Source organism: Alexandromys fortis, unplaced genomic scaffold (assembly GCF_014885135.2).
Source record: "Alexandromys fortis isolate MF-2015 unplaced genomic scaffold, M_Fortis_MF-2015_v1.1 scaffold_41, whole genome shotgun sequence".
NCBI lineage: Eukaryota > Metazoa > Chordata > Mammalia > Rodentia > Cricetidae > Alexandromys > Alexandromys fortis.
Window position 1 is genome coordinate 5,882,603 of NW_026067923.1, and position 24,552 is coordinate 5,907,154.

The following is a 24,552-nucleotide window of genomic DNA, read 5'->3' on the forward strand; positions in this document are numbered from 1 at the left end:
TGCCTCCCAAATGCTAGGATTAAAGGCTTGTGCCACCACCACCCACCTAGCAGTAGAATTTTAAGAAAACAAATAAGCCGGGCAGTGTTGGCACACGCCTTTAATCCCAGCACCAGGCTGCAGAGGTAGTGGATCTCTGTGAGTTCAAGGCCAGTCTGAGCTATGGAGCGACTACCAAAGCTACACAGAGAAACCCTGTCTTGAAAAACCAAAACCAAACAAACAAAAGCGTTTAAGGGCGATATTTAGATACCCAGCAAAAGAACAGTTGGGGAAAGGCAGAGTTTGTATGGTGTAGGAACCAAGAGAGCACGGGGAAGAAACATTTAAACCCTAGCATATTGTTTAATCCACATAATCTCTTCTATGTGATTCTCTACTTTGCAACTCCAGAACTGAATTTATAATTGGTTTTGAGATCAACTCTAGACATGTTTTCTCTTAATTTCTACCCACTAAATTCTCCCCTTAAGGAAGTTAATATGCAACCCAATCCTATATGTCTCATTATCCTTATTTTTGTCAAGAATTCTTTTATTTATATAAAGTACACATATTCATGTATTTATTGGAGGCAGGATATCACGTATTCTAGACTGGCATTGAACTCACGATTACCTTGAACTGATCCTCCTGCCTCCACCACAGGGTTTGGGATTACAAGGCATATGCCACCCTGCCCTTTTTTTCTGTAGTGCTAACCACCAAACCTAGAGCCTGGTGTGTGCTAGGAGACGGATCCGCCATCTAGATGCCCAGATCCACTGACCCTAGTTTCACACGAGGGCTTAGTTTCTCTTCCGGGTCTAATCTGAATTAGATTTCTTAACCAGAGGCCCTGAGGACTGGTATCCTGTGTGTTGAACAGCAAGGCAGGCTGATGCTGAAATTACTGAGTAGTTGCGGATGCTAGACTTCTTAAGGTAGGGAGGGGACACCAATTTCACAAAATACTTGAAAGGGTCTAGTTACTTTGAATCTGAAAAATGAGGCTGATGCCAGCTGATGTGCCAACGGCCTAGGAAGCCAAATTCCACCTTGTCCAACTGTCCATTCTCTCTCCTACCATTGGAAGAGTGTCAGGACTGACTAATGTCAGCCAGCCGACTGAGAGGTAGCAACAGTGTAAGCGGTCTCCGGGAATCTAAACTAGTTTGGTACCCTGACGCAGGATCCCTTCCCTGCTCTCAGTGTAAGCGGTCTCCTAACCATCCCAGCATCACTCTGGCCCGGTACCCCGCCCTGCTCTCCTAACCATCCCAGCATCCACTCTGGTGCGGTACCCCGTCTCCAGGTTTTTTCGGCTGCTGTACTCTCCGACCTCAGTGGGACGGCCCCAGGCTACCGGCGCCTAGCAACCAACGGCGCACCAGGCAGGCCGGACCACAGCTGCAAGCGCTCGCTGGCCCGGCAGGACCGGGCCGGGCCGTGCTGAGCGGCGGCTGCGCTCCGAGCGTCGCCGGGCTGCCGGCCGCCGAGCATGCTCGCCCTGAGAGTGGTGCCAGTGCGAGCAGGCTGCCGGCCGCCCCGCCCCGCCGCAGCGGACAGTCCCGCGACACCACCGCCGGCCTGGGCCGAGGGCTCGGATCCGCGCCAGGCCGTCGCTGGCCCCAGCGCTGCCCGCTGCCCCCGCTGGCCGAGTCGACCTCCTTGGTGCCGTGGGTCCGGCACCTGAATAAGCCCATCTCTTCGGTGCAGCTGCGAGGACGGTGAGTTCAGGGAACCAGGGCTCCAGGCTGGAGGCTGGAAGGGCTTCCTTTAAGGAGAAACTGAGAGCCACGTGGGCCACTCCAAAGCTGCTCTCGTGACACTTCGGCCGGATGGCTTGGGCATGGGGACCTGACCAAGCCTACTCCCCTTGTGGGTCAAATGGCAGGAAATGGGGATGAAGTCATGAAAATTCTTCCCACACCTGTTAGGTACTGTTCAAGCAAAGCACCCCAGTGTTTACTGGACACACCTTTACAGGTTTGCCCTTCCCCTCTCCCAGAGTGTAAACCTAAGGTTGGGACCAGAGATGCATTTACTTAGCTTGACTTCCATTTGTCGCCCCCCCCCCCCCGTTCTCCCACGTAGACTCAGCTAGATGAACCAGAAGTCACTGCGCTGCCAATTTAGTCTTGTTTAATTTTTGATGTGCCCATATTTGTGGGTGCATTTTTATTTTCAATAGATTCTAAAGATAGGAAATAATGCTGGGCAGGTAGATTGTTTGATGCACTGGTCATCCCCACTGGTTGTTCCGCCTTTTTGGAGTCATAACCGTTGGGGAAACCATAGGGACAAATGCAAACAACTCTGCAAACAAATGCTTTTAGGTCATTGTCCTTAAAGAAGCAAAAGAACCGCAGGTCTTGGGTCCTATGCTTGTGCACGTATGTAACTCTGTAAATGTTAGAATGGTGATTCATAAAACCCTCGTTAAAAAGGTTCTCTGTGCTTTTTGAATTACATTATGGCATTTTGGGACTCGTTGACTCCTGAGCAGGACACAAAGACTTTCCTTACTTCCTACCACTTCCTTTACTTTTTAATACATTTAGTGTTCGCGCTTTCCCACCATTTCCTCCTTTGATTTTGGCCACAGATAGTGTAACCTATACAATCTCCACTGAGAAACTGTTCCAGCTTTCCCATTTACAAACAACACAACGATGAACGCCATTCTCATGCAAAGAAATAGTTCTGTGGAACAAACCCCTTGAAACAGAACTGCTGAGGGTAGGGCCTGTGAGATGGCTCCGTGAGTGAAGGCCTTTGCAGCACCACCTTAATGTCTTAGGTTCTAGAACTCCTTAGAGGAGGACAGAGAGCACCAACTCCACAGGCTTGTCCTCTGCCCTCCACAAGCAAGCTGTGGCACATGTGACCTCCGGCCTCTCCCCATACACACCACGCACAGGAAGGAAAAAAGTAAAGAAACAGAACTACTGAGTCGGATTATGTACATTAAATTTTTTGGTAGAATTTTGCTTTTAAAAATGTATTGACTTGCCAGGTGGTGATGGCACATGCCTTTAATCCCAGCACTAGAGAGGCAGGTGGATCTCTGTATCTCTGTGAGTTTGAGGCTGGCCTGGTCTACAGAGGGAGTGCCAGGACAGACTCCAACGCTACAGAGAAACCCTGTCTTGAAAAAACAAAACAAAACAAAACAAAAAACAAACAAACAAAAAAACCGTGTTGACTTGCATTTTCTTTTGGTGTGTGTGTGTGTGTGTGTGTGTGTGTGTGTGTGTGTGTGTGAGAAAGAGAGAGAGAGAGAGAGGAGAGGAGAGAGACGGAGAGAGAGATCATGGCCTCCAGGCTAATCTTGAACTCCCTACGTGGCTTGAACTGATCCTCTTCCCATTTGCTCCCAATTATAAGGGCGCCATCAAGCAGGGCATGATTCCCTTTGTCATCAGCAGGTGTGGCAAGGGGAAAATGTCTATTATTATTTAAAAATAACTTAAATCATAGTTTCTGTTTGCAGAGTGCTTAACACTTAAAAGTCTTTTAAAAATTCAGTTTTTGTCCTCTTATGAGAGTCAGAGGCACGGCCCTATGAGTGTTTGACTATCAGGGGACAAAGTGAAGAATAAATGCAGGCTCCCTTTACTCTGATGCTGTGCTTCGTGGGCTTTAAAGTCCTGTGCAGCTGTTGGCCAGCAGTCATCTCACTGGGTACTGTGAGCAGTAAGTGTTAATGTCTTTCTCACTAACTCTTGTAAACATGGATATGGCCTCTTGCCTCCATGATGCTCGGGTTATCTGTCCCGTCACTCCTCTTTGGCCTTTTCTTCATCCTTGTGCCCCACATATATCTTATTGGCTCTTCTGGCTTTCTTCTCTTTCTCCAGTCTCTTTTGCCAACTTTAACAAAGTTTCTGGCCTTCTTGTCTGTGAATAGTTTTTAGCTTTTTTAAAAAAAATTTATTTTTATTTTATTAGCATTGGTATTTTCCCTGCATGTCTGTGTGTGGAGTCAGAGACAGCTGTTAGCTGCCCTATGGGTGCTGGGAACAGAACTCAGGTCCTCTGGAAGAGCAGCAGGCAGTGCTCTTAACCACAAAGCCATCTCTCCAGCCCCTGTTTTTTAGCTCTTTGTCTTCAAGCCAGTGACCGTACCCAGTTTCTACTGCTTGGTTCCAGGTTGTGCACGTCCACTGGATGACCTGCTGGGCTTGTTTTATGGAAAACAGTGTTTCTCTGCCTGCCAATCTCCACTCCAGCCCAGTCCCTTTGAACTCTGTGTATCCGTCAGGTTCTCATGCCCAGATAACAGCCGCAGTCACCTTCAACTCCCTCTTCCTTGTCAAGGGTTTCAATATTCAATCCATTGTCCAGCTCATTCTCACTGGACTGTTTTAATAGTCTCTTAGCAGGGCATGGCGGTGCACACCTGTAATCCCAGCACTTGAGAGACTGAGTTAGAAGTTTGTGAGTTTTCGGCCATCCTGGGCTACATAGTAAGACAGACGTTGTATAAGAAAAGAAAAAGTACTTGTTGCTGGGTGGTGGTGGCGCACGCCTTTAATCCCAGCACTCGCGAGGCAGAGGCAGGCGGATCTCTGTGAGTTCGAGACCAGCCTGGTCAGGGCAGAGAACCCTGATTGCTTTTTGGGCTGACGAGGGAGGGGGACTTGATTGGGGGAGGGGGAGGGAAAGGGGAGGTGGCCGTGGGGAAGAGACAGAAATCTTTAATAAATAAATAAATAAATTTTAAAAAAAAAAGAAAGCCAGATTGTAGAGGCGATATCTGCGGTGCCTTCACTTTTTTGTATCCTCACATATTTTTACAATAAACTTAACAACAAAAAAAAAAAAAAAAAAAAAAAAAAAAAAAAAAAAAAAAAAAAAAAAAAATACAGAACAAGCCCCAAAACAAAAAAAAAAAACATGAACAAAAAAAAAAAAAAAAAAAAAAATACTTGTTTTAGCAATTTGCCAGCTATAGTGACACACAGATCCCAATATGCTAGTTGCTTTTATATATAGAAGTTGCTCACATTGTAACAATCCCAAGGCAGGTGCATTTATCACCTGGTGGCTTGCTTCCAGTTTCTTCCAGTTTTTAGAAGAACCCAGACTCTGCCTAAACTATCACTTCACTCTTATCCAAATTCAGCTAGCATACAAATGGTGGCGAAGTTTCAAGAGCATTTCCTCAGCGATCCAGCTGGAAATTGTGTTATCTTTTTTGACTTAATCTTGGAAGTCACACTGACTTCCTTTGCTTTATTTATTCATCTATTTGTATCTGTTTAATGGCTGAAGATGTTAAATTCAGGGAAAGCGGCACCGATCTCATCACTGAGCACTGATGTCACACAGGAAGTGTGACTGAATTTGTACTAGCACATCCATCTTTGACAAAGACGGTTTCTTAAATGCCGTGAGAAGACAAATCGCAAACTGCCGTTGGCCTGTGAAGGCTGCTAGGCTTGCCATCTATCAAGGAGTGAGCTGCGAAAGGGCGGAGCTGCTAAGCTAGACCAGCTGGACTCTGGGGCCAGAATTCCCACTGACACCGAGTTAGGGACTGCAGCCCAAGAAGATGACTTGATTGTGCCTGTAACTGTCAAACCCCAGGCCAGGCAGAGACCAGTGGGAAACTTCTTGTATAGCAAAGTACCCATTGCTTAAGCAACCGTTGACTCCTGGAGGCAGCGCTCTCCCCAAGTCTCGCTTGAATGTTGGAAATAAATTAACCACAGTTGGGAGCAGCGGCAAACGCAGCTTGTGGAATATCTGTGGACAGCAGCTCCAAGCCCATCAGGGCCCAGCGACACCCCCGAGAGTAGCAACCGAGAGCCAAAGGAGAGATGGGCAGAGGAGTTGGCCCAGGAGTCACCGTAGAGAAAAGGCGTCTTGCATCTGAGAGCTGCCCAGCGTGGTGGCCCTGGAGACGTGCAAGGCTTCTCAAAGCGCGAGGGGGACGTTGCAATGGGAGCCATCTTGAGAAGTTCCCAGCAAGCCTTGCGGAAAAAGGAAAAGGTGTCCACCTCCCCCCTCCCCTCAGCGTGCACGCGTCTTTCCAAGCAGCTCAAAGTCCCAGATGAGGAGGGAGGGAGGAAGTCAGACTGGCAGAGAGGGGAATCTCTTTTTCCCCGCATGAGCACTCCTGCAGGGAGGGTCCTTTTTTTTGGGGGGGGATGTATTTGTTCTTTGCATGTGCTAAGTGGTTAACTGGAGTGTGTGTAATTCCATATAAGTGCAAGTATTTTTCATTCTCCTGTTACCTTTCTCTTCCTCCCCCATTCTTCTCCATCCCTCAGTCCCTTCTCTTTCCATCTCCCTCCTTCCCCCTCAAGATCAAGCCTTTCACTTTCCACTTTTGTCCTATTTTTACTTTTTGGGTATTAGATTTTTTTTTTTTTTTGGTTTTTCTCCCTTTTTAACAACCTTTTATCATAATAAAATATGATTGTTATAGTAATCATTTGGCTTATACTATTTCTCCAGCAATCCAGCTGCTGTTGCTCTTAGGTTGTGGGTGATGTAGCTGGTTCTTGGTCTTTACTGTACTTTCACTGTTACATGCTGTTATGTTTTTCTCCTTCCTACAGCATTTGGAGAGTGCTGTGTAGATGTTGAGTGTATGCTGCTGATGGGACACACCCAGCTCAGAATCAGCACGTGTTGCCCTGCACATAATCTCCCTGGCTCAGACATCAGCAAATACATAAACTCCAAGAATAGGAGAGGTAAAAATTCCAAGCCAGGGACCAGACTCTAAGTAAGCATGGTGTGTGTGTGTGTGTGTGTGTTAGTTATGGAATTTCTGACCCCTGGGGGGGAAACATAGATTCAATCCAATTATAATTAAAGGATTTATTGATTACTGCTAGCAGAGCAACAGTTTTTGAATTGAGTATGAGACTCAACTAATGACTGCTTGTTCATTTCCTGACTGCTCAGACTCAAATAATCATACACAAACCAAATTAATTACAACACTGGTTGGCCTATTAGCTCTGGCTTCTTATTAACCAACTCTTACATTTTAAATTAACCTATTTCTATTAATCTGTGTACCAGCACAAGGCTGTGGCTTACTGGGAAGGATCCAGTGTGTCTGTCTCCTTCGGCAGCTACATGACATCTCCTGATTCTACCTATTCTTTATATCTCTGTTCAGATTTCCCATCTGGCTTTGCTCTGCTAAGCCATTGGCCAAAACAGCTTTATTGCTCAACCAGTGAAAACAACACATATATAGAAGGACATCTAACATCAATTTGGCTCTGCCAAGTTTAGGCAACCTGAATGCCTGCACAAACAGGTTACAAAAAACCAAAGAGCAGTTAGTCACCACATAACCAGTAGATGGTCATAGATGTGCATTTTTGGGTGGGTGGTCACTAAGTAAGAGTTACTAGGAAATTATCTTCCAGGGACTGGAGTCAGAGACAAACATCCAAGATGGATGCCTGTCATAAAACAGGATATATTTTAGCCATCCTCATGGTCGGCAATAACAGAGGAAAATGGAAAAGCCTGACAAGTCTATAAACCCTGCTCCTATAAGGACCACAACACAGGCTGAATCCACAGCCTTCAGAACACATGTTCTTACCAAGATGGAGGAGTAATTGAAGGAGGAGGGCCCTGCATATTCCAGTGTTTACATCTTCTGGATCCATTCCTGTGAGGCCTCAGAAAACAGGATCCTCAGCTTTCTAAACAGTGTGCACTGTTTGAAAACACTAACCCCTGACCAAGACATGAGCAGGGAAATTATACCATTAAATCCATTATGAAATATACCCACCACGTAAACATTCTCATGTCATAGGATGTCTCACCAAGGGAAATATCTTCCCTGAACCACATAAAAATGGAAATATATCCATCCAACATGGAAAGACAAGAAACGTGGGGAAAAAAAAAAACAGGCAAGATGACTCCTTTGAGAATTCATAATTCTCTAGAAACTAGATCCAAAGTGATTGAAATGGCTAAAATGCTGGATTAAAACCTCAAAATTATGACTCTTTAAAAGACCAATGAAGACTGGATAGATGACCCAGCAGGTAAAGGCACTTGCTGCCAAGTCTGACGACATGAGTTTGATTCCTAGAAGCCATGTGGTGGAAGTAGAGAGCTGATCCCTGACTCCACACGTGTTCTATATGTACACACCACACCAGCTGGGGCAACTTCCCAAGATAAAAGGCAGAGGCTGGCTCAGCACTTAAGAGTTTACTGCTCTTCCTGGGGATTCAAATCAGGCTCCCTGAACCTCTTGGGTGGCTCACAACTTCCTGTAATTCCAGTTCAGAAGAAGAAACAGCCATGAATGCACAGGAGAGAATAAATCCCACTAGGAGAAAAGATAAGCAATCAAAAAATTAGAAGAGCACCAATTAGAAAGATAAAAAATGATAGGAACTAGGACACACATTTATATTATCACCTTAAGTGAAAATGGTTTTATTTGTCTAATTAAAAGATACAGACTTCTGGCTGGAGAGATGGCTCAGTGGTTAAGAGCACTGGCTGCTCTTTCAGAGGTGCTGTGTTCAATTCCCAGCACCCACAGGTTGGCTCATGACTCTCTATAGTGGGATATGATGCCCTCTTCTGGCATAAAGTTGTACATGCAGACAGAGTACACACGTGATATAGATAGATAGATAGATAGATAGATAGATAGATAGATAGATAGATGTTAGATAGATAGGTGATAGGTAGATAGATCTTTACAAAAAGATATAGACTGGCTAATTAGATTGAAAAACAACAATCAACTGTTTGCTCCTGTCAGAAACACACCTCACCAACAAAGACACATACACAGGCTGAAAGAAATGAAAATTTATATTTCAAGCAATTGTAGTCTGTGTTTATATTTAATAGTGCAGACTTCAAGGCAAAACTAGGAGAAACAAGATCACTTCATATTAGTTCAAGGAATATAAATATATATGCACCTAATGTTGATGTACCCAATTTTATAAAAACAAAACAAAACAGGAATTACTGGACATAAAGGGACATGGAGGCTCCAGTATAACTATAGTTGGTTACTTCAATATCTTATCCTCACCAATAGTTTGGTGGCCCATAAATATCTCACGCACACACACACACAAAAAAAATCATTGAAGGAACTTCAGAGATGAACTATCTGAAAAATTAATGGAGCCAACAGACTCTAAGCTTCATCTAACAACTGCAACATACACATTTTTGGATATTTTATGGAAATTTCCTCAAAAATATATCTCTGAAATAGTTATTTTTAAGGCAGAAACAAGTCTTAAGAAATTTAAAACAGCCAGATGGTGGTGGCACAATGCCTTTAATCCCAGCACTCAGGAGGCAGAGGCAGGCAGATCTCTGTGAGTTCGAGGTCAGCCTGGTCTACAGAGCTAGTTCCAGGACGGGCTCCAAAGCTACAGAGAAACCCTGTCTCAAAAACAAACAAACAAAAAACCCAAACAAACAAAAAAAGAAATAAAAAACACTTGAAATAATTTCTGTCACCTCAGATCATAAAGAAATAAAATTAGAAATCAACAGCAATATATACTACAGAAACCACATAAACATGTAGAGCACAACTGTCCTTTTTGGACGGTGAGCAGGTCATTGAAGATATAAGGAGAAAAATTTAAAAGCTATTAGAATCAAATTCAAAATGTAGACACAATCTATTAGAGTATGTGGAATATACCAAAGGCTGTTCCGAGAAACGAATAGCTATGAGAGTCTACATTAAAACAAAACAGAGCTCTCAGCCTGATGATGCATCTCAAGGTCTTAAAAAAAAAAAAAGAACAAACCAAAAGCCAGTAGAATAAAAGGAGGAATACAGATCTGAGTTGAACTCAGTGCAATGGCGGCCAGAAGGACAATACAAAGACCCAGGCAGACAAGGAGCTGGTTCTGTGAGTAGGTTAGCAAGACTGATAAACCCTCAGCCAGTCTAACCAAAAGAAAGAGAGAAGATATAAATTGTTAGAGAGGCAAAGCAAGATAATATAATATAATGGACAGAAATCCAAGAGAGGTAGCAGGAATTCTTCAATAAACTTAAAACAGAACTGCTATAGTGTCTGCCTTCCAGGGCTTTGGAACTGACCTTACTGGGGTGACAGTGGACGACAGACACAGTCTTACGGGAGAATGGATGGGGAGGGCTGTGTGAGGCAAACCAGTAGCCTAGTAGCATGTGCAGCTGGATGAATAGCTTCGCTAGTCTCAGAAGGAGGTCTCTGCACGGAAGTAGTCTTGGGCTTCAGTCATCCCAGAGGAAGTGCTTTCTGCCCACAAGATCAGCATCCATCAGGGATGCTTGTCATTCCCCCGAGTCTGGCCTGGGGAAGGTCTGCAGTGTGAGGGTCCTCGACGTGGCTCTGCTCATGTCATGAATGTTCATTCATACAAGGGTACCTTTGCTCCCCAAATCCGCCCATACCTGGTGTATGACTGGGGGAATCAAAGCCATCATACACGAGAGGAGCCTGCGATGCCGTGTTGATGATGGCGGTATTCATTTAGCCGGGTTACTGAATCAGCCTGGGAGCCTAACAGTGTCTGAATGCATAAAGAAAATGTGGTACATCAGAGTACTATCCAGACACACAGAGGAATGGAATGACGTCATTTGCAGGAAATGGAGGAATAAAGACCAACATATTAAACCTGGGTCAGGTGATTCCAGGTCCTTGGCCTCTTATCCAAGAACTGAACATACTTGCAAAAGCGAGATGACTTTGCTCAGAGCAAAGTCATGGTGTAGGTTATAGACATAAACACTGTCAGGACTGACATGGGACAACATGAGAGACAAGGGTCCTGATTATTATTATCTTATTTGTTTATTATATATACAATGTTCTGCCTGCATATATGCCTGTATGCCAGAAGAGGGCGCCAGATCTGGTTATAGATGGTTGTGAGCCACCATGGGTGGTTTCTGGGAATTGAACTCAGCTCCTCTGGGAATCCGTCTCTCCAGCCCAAGGGTCCTGATTATTGTTCTGAGCTTCCTTTTAAGGTTCTCAAGAGAAAGAGTTGGTTACTAAAGGGTTTTTTTTTAATCCTCAGGATTATGTAATGATTTCTCCTTTGGGCATGCATCTCACAATGCATCTGATGCACACCCCAGCTATGCATAAGCAGAAGGTGGTACATAGTGGGTCCTTCCTATAAAGTTTCTAGAAGACAGTGTTTGCCTTGTGCATGTACCCCAAACCAGTTCAGGCCTGATTGGCCCTTCTATTTCCTTGCCAGATACATTGGGAATACACTTGACTGAACTGCTCAAATTTGAGAACTTCAGAGCTGGGAGTGTGTGTAGTCTAATGCAGGTGAAGGAGGGCACGGGGTGTCTGGAGCAGCTAGCTGCACTGTTTGGAGAGGGCGTGTGTGCGACAGTTATATGCAGGTGAAGTAGTCAGTATTAACTGTATTAGTACAGGAGGGTGTGTGTGCATAACCCCAAAGCAAATGGCAATCATAGGGCACTAACCTATTTCCTCTGCTGGCCTGCCTTGGTAGAGATTGTGTTTATGAGAAACACCAGAAAAAGCATTGGGTTTGAGTCCGGTGAGACAGCTTAGCAGAGAAAGATGCCCAATGACCTAAATTTGGTACCAAAGATCCACAAAGTAGGAGAGAACCAATTCCCACGGATTTTCCTCTGACCTCCGCATACGTGGTGTGGAACATTTTGTTTTTGAGATAGGATCTCTCTAAATGGGTCTAGCTGGCCTTGAATTTACAGAGACCCACCTCTCTCTGCTTCCCAAGTGCAGGGATTAAAGATGTAAGCCACCATGCCTAATTAGTTTTGTTTTTTTTATTATATAAATACATTCTTGAAGTTGTAAGTACTTCCAAATGTGAACTCATTATTTTTTAATTTGTATTTTAAATTTCTTTTTTTTATTCCACCCCCCCAAAAGTTTTTTTTTTTTTAAGACTATCTTATACCACCCAAACAGGCCACAAACTAGTCAAGGATGTTCTTAAAGTCCCCATCCTCCTACCTCCCCACTGCTGGGATTACAGCATCCATCGTGGGGACAGAGTCTCTCTCTCTGTAACCTTGGCTGTCCTGGACCTCCCCATGCAAACTAGTCTGGCTCTGAATTTACCAGCTTGCCTCTGCCTCCCGAGTGCTGAGATTAAAGCAATTCACCAGAATGCTGGGCTCTCAAATGTGGACTTTCAAACAAAATTTTATCATAAAAAATGTAAAATGTAGATTTAAATTTAGAGATTTGTCTTCATGTATTTATCATGTGGATGGTCTAGAAAAACCCAGCTGTAAGAACATCTTCTGATCCAGCAGGATAAAATGCCCCTAGGAGGCCATTGTGGTCTGAGACACTCAGAAGTCCAGCTGAGTGTCCCTTCTTCCGTCTCCCACTGGCCCACTGGCAAGCAGGGTTCAGTCTCTGTCTCGCCTGTCTTGGGTCTGTTGAAAGGGAGCAGGAGACTGGCTTAAAGCTGAAAGTTCTCCAGTTATCTCTGCTTCTATAGATAAAAAGGAAGTTCTTAGAATGGAGTCTGGATTATGATTCTAAGAGTCTTTTTTTTTTTTTTTTTTTTTTTTTTTTGAGCCAGGGTCTCACTCCTATGTAGACCAGGCTGGCCTCAAACTCACAGAGATTGTCTTGTGGCTCCCTCCTGAGTGCTGGGATTAAAGGTGCGTGCCAGCATGCCTGGCTAACTAAATGTCTTTTAAGAAACTATCAATTACTTCGTATTTCATTTGCAGTAATTTTTATGACTGCTGTCGCGCAGAGAGTGGTCTTGGTGGGTCTTTACCTCTTTAGCCACAAATCCTATGACATCAAAAGCACTTAGGGTATCAAAATACAGGAAGTGGGTGGCATCTTCCTGTTATCCCAGCTCTGGGGAGGTGGAGGAGGGAAGATGGGAAGTTTAAGGCCACCCTTGGAGAGATCTGTATTTAGCCTAGGTTAATTGAAACCCTGTCTCAAAACACCAACCAACTGAAAACATTCATTAAAATGCTTAAAACATATAAAATTTTATTCTTAAAACTGTCTAGCTTTAAAATTCCAAGGCTATGCTGGGCATTGTGGTGCAAGTATTTCTTCCCAGCGCTTCAAGGCAGGGGCAGTCATGTCTCTGTGAGTTCAAGTCCAGTCTGGTCTACATAGTGAGTTCCAGGCTACTCAGGTGCTATATAGTGAGACTTTCAATAGGCAAAACAAAACCCCAAGAATGCCTATTTCCACATTATAGTAAATGTGTGTTAGTATTTAATCTTCATGGTAACATGAGAAGAGATAGTTACCAGAAATGCCCGTGTTCTTGCCTTCCCTGCCCCAAAGCAGCGTCTCCTTCTCATCCGGGGTATTGAAAGAAAAGAAGATGACAATGTTCTCTCCTGAGTTCAAATTCGAGGCTTCCAAAGTCAGCAGAAGTTCCTTGGACAACTGCTTTCTGTTTGAGAGCAGTTGGAGGAAAGCAGTTTTGGAAACACAGAAGATGAGGAAGGGTAAGTTCATCTTGTTTGTCTTCTCTTGGAGAAGCAGAAGGGACACCTGGAATTTACATATATTTCCCCCCTAAGCAGTCAAGAGACATCAATGTAACTCTTATGATATTTATATTGGGCTAGTATATTAAGTTTATGGAAAGGGGAAGTGAAAGCAAATTAAGATTAATATTCTTTGAGGGATGCAAACAGTTTACTTATTTACTTATATTTTAAATTATTTTATTATGACTTATATTTTAGATTGTTTTGCGACAGTCTCACTACGTCATCCTGGCTGGCCCGGAATTTGCCCTGCAGTCCAGGCTCACCTTGAATCTTTGAAATCCTCTTGTTTCTGCCTCTCAAGTCTGGTGCTAAAAGTGTGCACTGCAATGTTCAGCTATCAATTTTTTAAAAATTACCCTTTTCCCTCCTATTTTTCTTTCTAACAGGGTTTTACATACCTCAGGCTAATCTTGAACTTGTAGTCCAGGCTGGTTTTTTAATTCCTCATTTTCCTGCCTCCACCTCCCAAGTGCTAGGATTTCAGGCTTGTGCCACTGTGACCTGGAAGCTTTTAACCTCTCAACCTGCCTTTTCTATTTAATGTCTTTGTTTTTATTTGTTTTTAAGAGGTGTTTATTATTTTTGTTTCATGAGTGTTTGCCTGCATGTATGTGTGGGTACTAGGTCTCATGGAGACCAGATGAAGATGGAACTGCGGTACTAGTCTTACCCTGGGGATGAGGAAAGGACTCTGCCGATAAAGCATTTGCTGAGCAGGCGAGTTTAGGTCCCCAGAACACATGAGCAGGGCAGCCGGCATGGCAGCCCTCCTGTAACCCAGCACACCAGCCAACGGGGTAATTACCAAGCTGGCCAGCCATCCAGCTTAACTCCACAGCCCTGCGTTCTGGGTTCTGCCTTATTATATGAGGTGAGAAGGATTGATGAAGGTATCTAAGCAAATCTTGGGCCTCCACACAGGCAAACACCTCCACATTCCCACACACATGAGAAAAAAAATGAAAGAAAACCTGAAGTGGAACGTACTTCTTGTGATTCCAGGATCTGGGAGGCAGGAAAATTGTTGCAAGTTCAAAATCAGCCTGAGCTACACAGAGTGACCTTGTCTTAATTAGAACCCCAACCAACTAACCAACCAACCAACCAACCAACCCAAAACCCAAACAAAAAGGCTTGGCAAAATGTGAAGCCAAATGAAGGCAGTCTGGAAACTTCATGTTGGCTTTTACAGATTTGGTTTGAGTTTTGTGGAGAGAAAATTCAAATCACTGCCAAGGGAAGGGTTTCAGATGATGTAATTTCTACTTTGTGGTTATTCACACAAACGCAGGACAGATTCAGTAGCAGACAATGCAGGTCTTGAAGGTGATGCTTGTCTAAATGTGGTGCTAATATTCCATGAACGCTGATACAGAGAACAGCCGAAGACTGGCAAAGCTGCCATTGCTCGAGCTTTCATTCTTGGGGTAAGAGCGGGTGGGATTCTAGGGATGGAACCTAGAGCCTCTCACACTTAGTGAGCCCTGCTACCGAGCTGCTTTTCAATCTGTGCCTTTTATTTTCAGACCCAGAGTCACTAAATTGCCCAGGCTGGCCTTGAACTCACTTAAGGCCCCAGGCTGGCCTTGAACTCAGGACCCTCCTGCCTCAGCTTCCCAAACACTGGGATTGCAGGCGTGAGTCAACACACCCTACTCTTGTTCCCATTCTTACCCACCCTCCAAATCTACTCCTCCACGTGTTGGGTCTGGCTGCATTTGAAAGTCATTTTCCTGGGAGAGACAGATTGCAGTGAGTCAACACCTCCTACTCTTCTCGTTCCCATTCTTACCCACCCTCCAAATCTTCTCCTCCCTGTGGTGAGAAAGTCATTCTCCTGGAAGAGACAGACGACTGCAGCGCCATGTTCTTCCCTCTGTGGCTGATTTGCTCTGCCACACTGTGTGCTTTAGTATGTGATAGAAGAAGTGTGGAAGTGTGCATTTAACCGAGATGATTATGGTTTTTTTTTTTTTTATCACTACACACTATAGCCTTTGGTCTAGAAGAGCCCAAAGAATGTCTCAAAATGCCATATTTACCAGAACTGCCAAGTTGCCCAAAGAGCTTAAATTCAACTCCGCTAGAGATCCATAAGCACTTGCTGCATGCTGAGACTGAGATCCCTCCAATCAGGTAGGTGGCCTGCTTCTGACTGCCTTTGTTGACTGCTTATGTCTAAGTAAAGATGCTGAGATAAAGGGCTTTCTGGGCTGCTTACTGAATTTTTTTTCATAAAGGAATGAATTTTTATTTGTATTTTTTGCATCTAAGTTAGCCATTTTATTCAAGTTGACAAATAGACGTATTTCTCTCTTTTCAAGTGGCATTGCCAGACAGGTTTGAAGGACCTGATTTTAAGTATATCAATTGTCTGAGCCTAGTTCAAATGCAGAAGAACACAGGAATGATTCTCTATAAGAACTTTAACTCTGCAGTGTAATTGGCGACTGCTCGTTCATTTCTCAGCCACCTAGAGCTGAATAATCACACAGAAACTGTATTAATTGAAAAACTGCTTGGCCTATTAGCTCAGGTTTCTTAATAAGTAACTTTTACATTTTAAATTAACCCATTTCTATTTTGCCATGAGACTGAATCCTACCGGTAAGGTTCCTGTGTGTCTTTCTCCTAGGCAGCTACATGGTGTCTCTCTGACTCTGCCTACTCTCTCTTTCTATTACCTCTTCCAGCCTGGCTATATTATGCCCTTCCATAGGCCAAAGCAGCCTTATCATTAACCAATAAAAGCAACACATATACAGAAGGACCTCCCACATCACTGCAGCCTTTGCAGGTTTCGGAAGACTATGGGGGAGACTGGGGACTGATAACATCTTGCAGCATCAGGAGGGAGTTTCAGCCAGTCACCCACCTTTGTAAACTGCCACTAAACACCTGGGCTCAAGAGCTGGGCATGTAGCTTGGTGGCACAGTGCTTGCCCAGCAGTCTAGGTCCTGAGTTTCATCTTCAGTACTGAAAAAAAAAATCCTATCTTTATCTGCACATCTGTAATCTCAGTACTTAAGGAGCCCAAGGCAGGAGGATTTCTCCTTCAGGGCTGCCTAGGTTTTAGAAGGAGGCCTATTCCCCCTGAAAAGGAAAACCCTTGTTTTCTAACTTAACTCTGATATACTAATCAAAGAATAGTTTTATTGATTTTTTTTTTCCAAGACACAGTTTCTTTGTACAGTTTTGGCTGTCCTGGAACTAGTTCTGTAGACCAGGCTGGCCTCAAACTCACAGAGATCTGCCTACCTTTCCAGTGGTGGGATTAAAGGCATGCACCACCACTGCCCAGCTCAAGTTCTTTTCTAATAAAAGAAAACATTTTTCTACAAAGAAATTGATTAGTGTCTAACTCCAGCACTCTTGAGGACAAGTCAGGACTGCTGTGAGTTTGAGGCCATCCTGGGCTACAGCATGAGTAAAAGGCTAGCTTGGGTTACATAGCAAGATCTTATCTCAAGAAATGAAATGAAACAAAAGCAAACAAAGAAACAAACACCACCTACAACCCAGAGAGGTGGATCAGAGGTGAAGTGTGTGAACAGCTCTTCTTGGCGACTGCAGTTTGATTCTTAGTACCCACTTAAGGCAGTTTACATAGCCACCTGCAATTCCATCTCCAGGGGATCTCTCTCTCTCTCTCTCTCTCTCTCTCTCTCTCTCTCTCTCTCTCACACACACACACACACACACACACACACACACACACACACGTACACACATACATACACACACACACACACACACACCAAAAAAGCAAAAAAGTAAAAGCCATCCTAAAACAAAAGAGAGAGATATCCGTAGGTTAGTAAACCAGCCTCCTATTCTTCTAGGCTTCTGCCTTACTGACTACTGAACATCTATGTCCTAGTTGCTTTCTCTGCTGGTGTGATAAACATGAGCAAAAGCAGCTTGGGGTGCGGGCAGGGGAAGAGTTTATTTCATTTCACATTTCCAGGCCATGGTCCATGCTTGTGGGAGGTCAGGCAGGAACTCAAGGCAGGGACTGGAAGTTCCATTAGAGGAACGCTGTGTCCTGCTAGCTCTCTGGCTCACATTCGGCTACTTCTCTTTTTAAAAATTATCGTTTTATTTTATGTGTCCGGGTGCTTTTTCTGCATGTATATCAGTGTACCACACGCATATCTGGTGTCCTTGGAGGCCAGAAGAAGGAATTGTTTCCCCTGGAAATGGAGTTACAGATGGTTTTGAGCCAACTACTTTTCTTATACAGCCCGGGGTCACCAGTTAGTGTGGGTACCACCTACAGTGGGTGATATCAATTAACAACTAAGAAATGACCAATGGACATGTCTGCAGGCTAACCTGATAAGGAAATCCTTCAGTTAGGGTTGCTGAGAACCAAGATTAACCACCACAGGCTAGTGCTTGTTCATTTGGCCATCTTAGAGAAAAGAAACGTTATCTGAGATAACTTTTTAAAGAAGGTGTATTAATACACATCAACACACACACACACAAACATACACACACGTGGAATTTTGTTTGACTTTGGTCCTAGAACCACCTGGCACACTTACATTTTTCTATGATCTTTGTGTTGTCCGTGGACAGCACACAAGACTGGGCTTTCAGATCTATTCTTTCAATTGTCTATGAGATGGGGTCTCACTTTGTAGCCCCGACTGTCCTGGAACTCACTCTGCAGACCACGCTGGTCTTGAACTCACAGAGATCCACCTGCCTTTACCTTCCACGTTGTGGGATTAAAGGCGTGTGGCACCATGCCTGGTGCTGTTTGTCTTTGGGCTCCTGAAGATTAAGGCCAGGGCTCTGTGAATGCTAGGCTAGCAACCTACCACTGAGCCCTATCCCCAGCCTTAGGTTTGTTATTTTGTTGGAGACAGGGTCTCCTGTAGCCCAGGCTGGCCTCTCATTCACAGTGTAGCAGAGCATTCTGTAAACTTCCAACATCCTGCCAAGTTTTGGGACCATAGGTGTGTGGGTCACGCCTAATTTTATTTCTTTAAAAATGGTTTTATCTTGTGTGTGTGTGTGTGTGTGTGTGTGTGCATGTTTTCCCTTCATGTATGTGTATGTACCACATGCATGACTGATGCCTGAAGAATCCAGGAGAGGAGTCGGACCCCCTGGAATTAGAGTTACGGACAGCTGTGAGCTGCCACGTGCTGCTGGGAACCAAATCCAGGCCCTCTTGCAAGAACAGCGAGTGCTCTTAATGGCTGAGCTCCCTCTCCAGCTCTCGGTTTTATTTCTTGAGTTTACCAAATCAGATTGCTGTTCAGTACTCTCAGAATTAACTGCGGTAACATACATAGGTAACAAGACGATATTAATAAAGAGTCAGCAGCCGGGTGGTGGTGGCGCACGCCTTTAATCCCAGCACTCGGGAGGCAGAGGCAGGCGGATCTCTGTGAGTTCGAGACCAGCCTGGTCTACAAGAGCTAGTTCCAGGACAGGCTCCAAAACCATAGAGAAACCCTGTCTCGAAAAACCAAAAAAAAAAAAAAAAAAAAAAAAAAAAAAAAAAAATAAAGAGTCAGCAGTCTCACTGGCTGATGGCTGCCATATTAGAACTCGGGTGAGTTGGGGGAGCTCACTTTCGCTCAGTCACTTAGTGAGCTCTCCGACAGATCAGACATGGGGAAACCTTATATCCAAATAAATAAATAAATAAATTGAAAAATAGTGCAACATATTTATCCAGATTATGGGGAAAATTTCAAGTTTACGGAGACTCTGGAGGATGAAAAGAGCACAGGGTGTTTTCTTCTGTGCTTCATTTTCATGGCTTCATTTCAGTTGTGATTTTAGTTACCTGGACTTTTCATTCTGTCCCTTTCCCCAAAGACCATTCGCAAGAACACACACACTCACGTGCTCATGATTCAGGTGCCCCAGGAGGCCAGAGGCATTGGCACCATCAGTTCTGAGTGTGGGGAAGAACAGTCTTTGTTCCTAACTGCTGACGCGTCTCTACAGCCCCTTACAGTGTTGTTTAAAAGTTAATACTGGCCAGGCATTGTGGTACAAGCCTTTAATCACAGCACTGTGGTAGGCAGATGTCTGTGAGTTCAAGTCCAGCCTGGTCTGCAAAGCAAGTTCCAGGCCAGCCAGAGTTGCATAGTGAGGTCGTCTCAACAAAACAAAGGAAACCACAACAACAAAAAAATATCCAAATCCAGCATCCGCCAGCCGCTGTACTTGACACTTACCCTGCCATATAATCCTCACTTCACATACCCTTGCCAGCCATGGTGCTGCCCTCACATTGCTCTGTTCTTTGTCTAACCATTTCCTCTTTTAGGCATGTAACTTCCTATGATATCCTTGGCTTTGTAAGTAACATCACAAGGAAACCCTGCTACATACAGCTTGTGTCAGCACCTTCAATATTTTTCTGAAAACAGATTCTCTAGCATCAAAATGTAAAAGGCAGAGGTGGGGATTGAGCACAGTTGGTACAGTGTTTGCCTACCAAGCCATCAGTCCTGAGTGTGATACCCAGCACTTCACAGTGGCAGAGCATCCTGCCATCCAGCACTCAGGAGGCAGAGGCAGAGAGCTTCAGACTTCAGGGTCACCCTCGGTTATAGAGTTACATGAACTACGGGAGACAATAACCTCAAAAAGGGAAGGCAGAGATGGAGCGAGTAGGAGAGAAATAGCGGTTTCAGATGTGTATCACAGAGGAAGATGGTAAGGGTGCAGAGAGAGGACGTGCCCTTTGAAGCGTGTACCCCAAACTTATCGAGGACCGTTTACACCATTTCTAAGACATCAATGTCCATGACAGTAACCCCGCTCCTGTCACTTTTATCTGCCTGGGTGCAGATGAGAGCGTGTAGGGTAGCCTGTGGTAACGGTCTGTATCAGTCTAGTCCAGTCTTGTCGCCTTCTTCCAACAGATGCTCAACTGGAAGTCTGGGAAACACCCCTGGAACTAACCCTCCTACTTCCCCATTTTGAATCTGCATCCCTTTCCCGACTTCAGCTGGTTTTGTTTGGCTGTTTGAGAAATCACTTCTTGACACTTTACATTGACAACTGTGAATTTGTCTCTTAGTGGAGGATAATCTAAATACATTTGGTCACATTCTGGCTAGTGTTCCTCACACATGAGGTGGAGTGGTGGGGACTAAGTGACATAAATGTGTGTAAACTGGTAGGCAAATGTAGATGTTAGTTCTTTCCCTTGCCTGTGAAGTGCCAGCCGTCCAGCGAGGACACGCCGCGTTGCCGTCCGCATTTTATTCCTCTCTGCACATCGTTCTGTGAAAGAGCAGCCTTGGCAAAGCGGGGGAGCACCCCATTTGTGTGTGCACAGTTTTGTGCCTCTTTTAGCCCCTCCCCCAAATTATGTGAATATTTGATTCCAAAACTCTGGTAAATGTCTAATCTTTTCTCAAATATTCTTAATGGAGATCAGAGATTTTCAGTGTCTCTCACGCACACAAGGGATGTGACTGATAATAGCACCGTAGCCGTAAAGATTGAAGCTTGCCTTAGTTCTGTGAAATGTGGAATACTTACGATGGCTCACTTACCCATTTCCCTAATAATTTGCTATGCCAGATATTCCTTTAGGGACAAGAATGATAGCAAAAATTTAGATCATGGCGACTGACAGAGAAAAAGTACAAAACTATGGGATAGGGACATCTACATCTCAGCACACATGCAGACACATCCGTGTGCCTTCCTTCAGCCTGGCTTCTGACTACTGACTGCAACACACACACACCTGTGCAGAGCTAGACTCTGTGCTCGGCTATGGTGAGATGTATTCGGAATCGGCCATTGGTTTGGTTCATTCCTACTTCTGCTGGGGTTGATTACGGTGGAGTTGTTTCTCTGCTATACCATGGTTTTTTTGTCCCTACGTGATATCATTTGACAAGGTGAGTTTCGCTAGGACCCATCATATGCTTGCCAGATGCAAGAGTCTGGGCCTTGTCCCCAACACAGAAACAGAGGCGCACCAAATGTAAGAAGCCAGCGGGTGTGACTGAGACTATGCTGTTTGTCTCCCATGTTCTTCAAAGTCAACAGGTTGACATATGCCATTTTCTGACCATCTGTAATCTTTAGGATTAAGAAGACCAAAGAGTCGTGCAGCATGACAGCGCTTCAGGAGAAGTCAAAAGGTATTTCCTTGTTGCCTTGCTCTCTCCCCTGGCCTTTTCTCTTACTACATAGCCAAGGCTGGCCTCAAGCTCGCAGGAATCCCCCTGCCCCAGTCTCCTGAGTGCGTGCCTAGCTTGTTAATGCCTCTGTTAAGCTCTGCTTAGTCTACAAATTTAGTGGATTTGAGGCTCATTACATACATGTCTGTCATCTCAGGACCAAGGCCAGCCTCCTACAGAGCTCCCCTGGGCCACTCAGCAGCCTTCAAGCCGGCTACTTTATTTTAAATCTCTGAGTTTTAAAACCATTCAGCACTGCAACAGAAGCCTGCAGCCTTGATGCCCAGTCACACTGCTCCCCTGTTTAGCAAACACCTGCTCATTACCACAGACTAAAATGTCAGTGTAGCTCTGAACCCTTTACCGCCTTCCCGGAAAGTTCCATTCTATCCTTATCTTTTTCTTTTATTTTTAAAAACTATTATTTTATGTGCGTGGTGTTTTGCTTGCATGTGTCTGTGTAGCAGGACTCTGCACCGTGTGTGTGTGGTATACTAAGCACCAGAAGAGTACACTGGAGGCTTCCCTGGAGCTGGAGTTAACAGTTGTAGGCGTCAATATGCTAGGAATCAACCTGGGTCCTCTGGAAGAGCAGCCACCGCCGAGTCATCTCTCCAGCCCCCATCCCCATCTCTTATTTTTTCTTGTGAATTCTGTGTACTGAACACATTTATTCACTACAGAAACTATCTATACTGCACCTGTTTAGAGCCCCACACTGACTCTTAACTCAGGCTCTTCCTAAGCACCGCTGAGTAGTCCCACCGTGTCTGGAGCAGAGTCTGTCCTTGGATGCTTGGACATCAGACACTCCCAACTTCTCACTTAGGATGTAGTTGGTTAGAATTTTGTTCTTTGAAAGTAGACACTAACACCTCTGCTCAGTCAGGGGCCTTAATGACATCTGCAGGATTCCAGAGAACTTTCTCGTATTCGGGTGGCTGCATTCACTGCCTCATCCCTGTACTTGTTAGATTTGGGGGTGTTGTGTTAGAGGCGATGCATATGGCATGTGACAGAACCGCACAGCTGGTGTCCGAGCCCTATAATAAAGTAATTTGGCCCAAAGTTAGTGGCAACGTTTCTTGAGCCATATACTCAAAGGTTTCCCAGTTTTTAGTTGTGTCAGAAGTAGGCAGTGGCCTTTCTGGAAAGTTCAAGGTGTGTCCGCGAAGATTCGGTAGTGTTTTGTGGGCATGGGCAGAGCCATGTGTCAGTCATCATATCAGTGCTGAACCGGGTTGTGAGATTCGCTTTCTCCCCGCAGGTTCTGTCTTCAGTGACCCTTTCTCAGGAGCTCCCTCTCAGTTTCTGCAGAGACTGTCCCGAATGGCCATACTGGAATACGACACTATTCGCCAGGAAACACACAAGAAATCAAGGCGAGGCAAGAAGCGGGATCTCCGAGACTGCTGAGGGTCGCACACTGCGCACCACGCCGTGCTTCTCCCCTGCGCTGTGGTTCACATTCGTCATGTTTCTTTTTCTTTCTTTCATTCTCTTTTGATATGATAGACATACAAATGGAAATGTAAATAGCAAATAAATATTTTATGTTATATATGGAATATATTTTTTGTGAATTTTGTGTAACATGGCATTTCATTTTTTTTACTTTTTTCCTTAAAACAAATATTTTATTATTAAAATTGAATGATTTTACTTTTTAAATAAAAATGGTACTAGGGATTGAACCTAAATCTCTGTGTGTGCTAGGTAAGTGAGCTATATCCCCATCAAAAAACATTTGAATTATGCAAATATATGCATAATGGAAATTATATTTCATAAGTTTATGCACACTTATACGTCTTTTGATCTAATTTGATAAATGCTTTTGAGACTTATCTTTGCAATGGACCTCACTACTTGTTCAGAAGGCTCGAGAAGAATCCAGGGATGATGTCATACATCTGAAATCCCATCATTCAGGAGGCTGAGGCTGAGGCAAGAGAATTTTTGAGTCTGGACTGCAGAGTGAGTGTTGCTCAAAACAACCAAACAATCAAAGAAAACAGTTTAAAGGAAAGTAAGTGCTGTTGGCATGAGAAGGACCAGTAGCTGGAGAACTGGCTCAGCTGGTAAAAAGGCTCTCTGCTCTCCCAGAGGACCCAAGCCTGGCACTTACACCAGGCTGCTCACAACCACCTGGATCTCCAGGCCCAGGGGATCTGACTCCTTCCAAGGGCAGGCACCTCCACAGCTGTGACATCCAGCCATGTACAATTAAAAACATGTTTTTATTTAAAGAGAAAAGAGTTTTTTCATGTTTGGAAACTACTGTGAGAGAAATCCAGAGCCAGATGAAGAGGAAAGTATCGACTCAGTTCTCTGATGAGGTCTAGATGGGCAATCCTGCCTTTGTTTGTGAGACAATGATGGACCCTCCAATCCTGAACTTTAGAACGGAGCAAACGAACACACGCAGGTAGTACCCACTACTCTTGGTCATCTGTAACCTCAGGGCCTTTGCTGCCAGGCAGACAGAGTCTCTCCGTGGCATAGATAGACTGATCTGTGAGGGGGAGGAAGGGGAGAAAAACTTACCCCATCTTCATGGAGTGGAAAGACTGGTTTGAGAGAGAAGCCCTTCTTTCTCCAGGAAGCCTGCGGAACACCAGACCCATGCTTCCACAAAACCAGCTTCAGTTTGAGCTTCTAATTGTTTTCGGCGCATACATTAATTGACTTCAAGTTAGTTGTTGGTGTTTACACATCGGAAGGATTTACATAAAACAGTTTAGGACACCGACAGCTGGCCTTGGAGAGGACAGGACACTGAGTCTCCTAGGAGTTTAGACCAGGCAACAACCCGCAGGCGGAAAGGGCCTTGTGGAGGATAGGCCATTCTAGAAAGC

At 44.5% G+C, this 24,552-nt stretch overlaps 1 protein-coding gene across 4 annotated transcripts; it reads left to right on the forward strand.

Annotated features, from left to right (window-relative positions):
- Nucleotides 1-1,280: 1,280 nt before the first annotated feature.
- CUNH8orf89 (chromosome unknown C8orf89 homolog) lies at nt 1,281-23,255 on the forward strand. Of its 4 annotated transcripts, none has more exons than XM_050142018.1 (6): nt 1,574-1,709; nt 6,552-6,689; nt 13,302-13,468; nt 15,511-15,652; nt 21,600-21,655; nt 22,962-23,255. In XM_050142018.1, exons 3-6 carry the CDS (start codon nt 13,342-13,344, stop codon nt 23,108-23,110), a joined length of 474 nt encoding a protein of 157 aa, XP_049997975.1. In that variant the 5' UTR covers nt 1,574-1,709; nt 6,552-6,689; nt 13,302-13,341; the 3' UTR covers nt 23,111-23,255. The 4 variants fall into 4 exon arrangements, with proteins under 4 accessions (XP_049997979.1, XP_049997975.1, XP_049997976.1 ...); XM_050142019.1 differs by having other exon boundaries at nt 13,305-13,468; XM_050142022.1 differs by lacking the exon at nt 6,552-6,689 and having other exon boundaries at nt 1,281-1,709.
- The last annotated feature ends 1,297 nt before the right edge of the window (nt 23,256-24,552 follow it).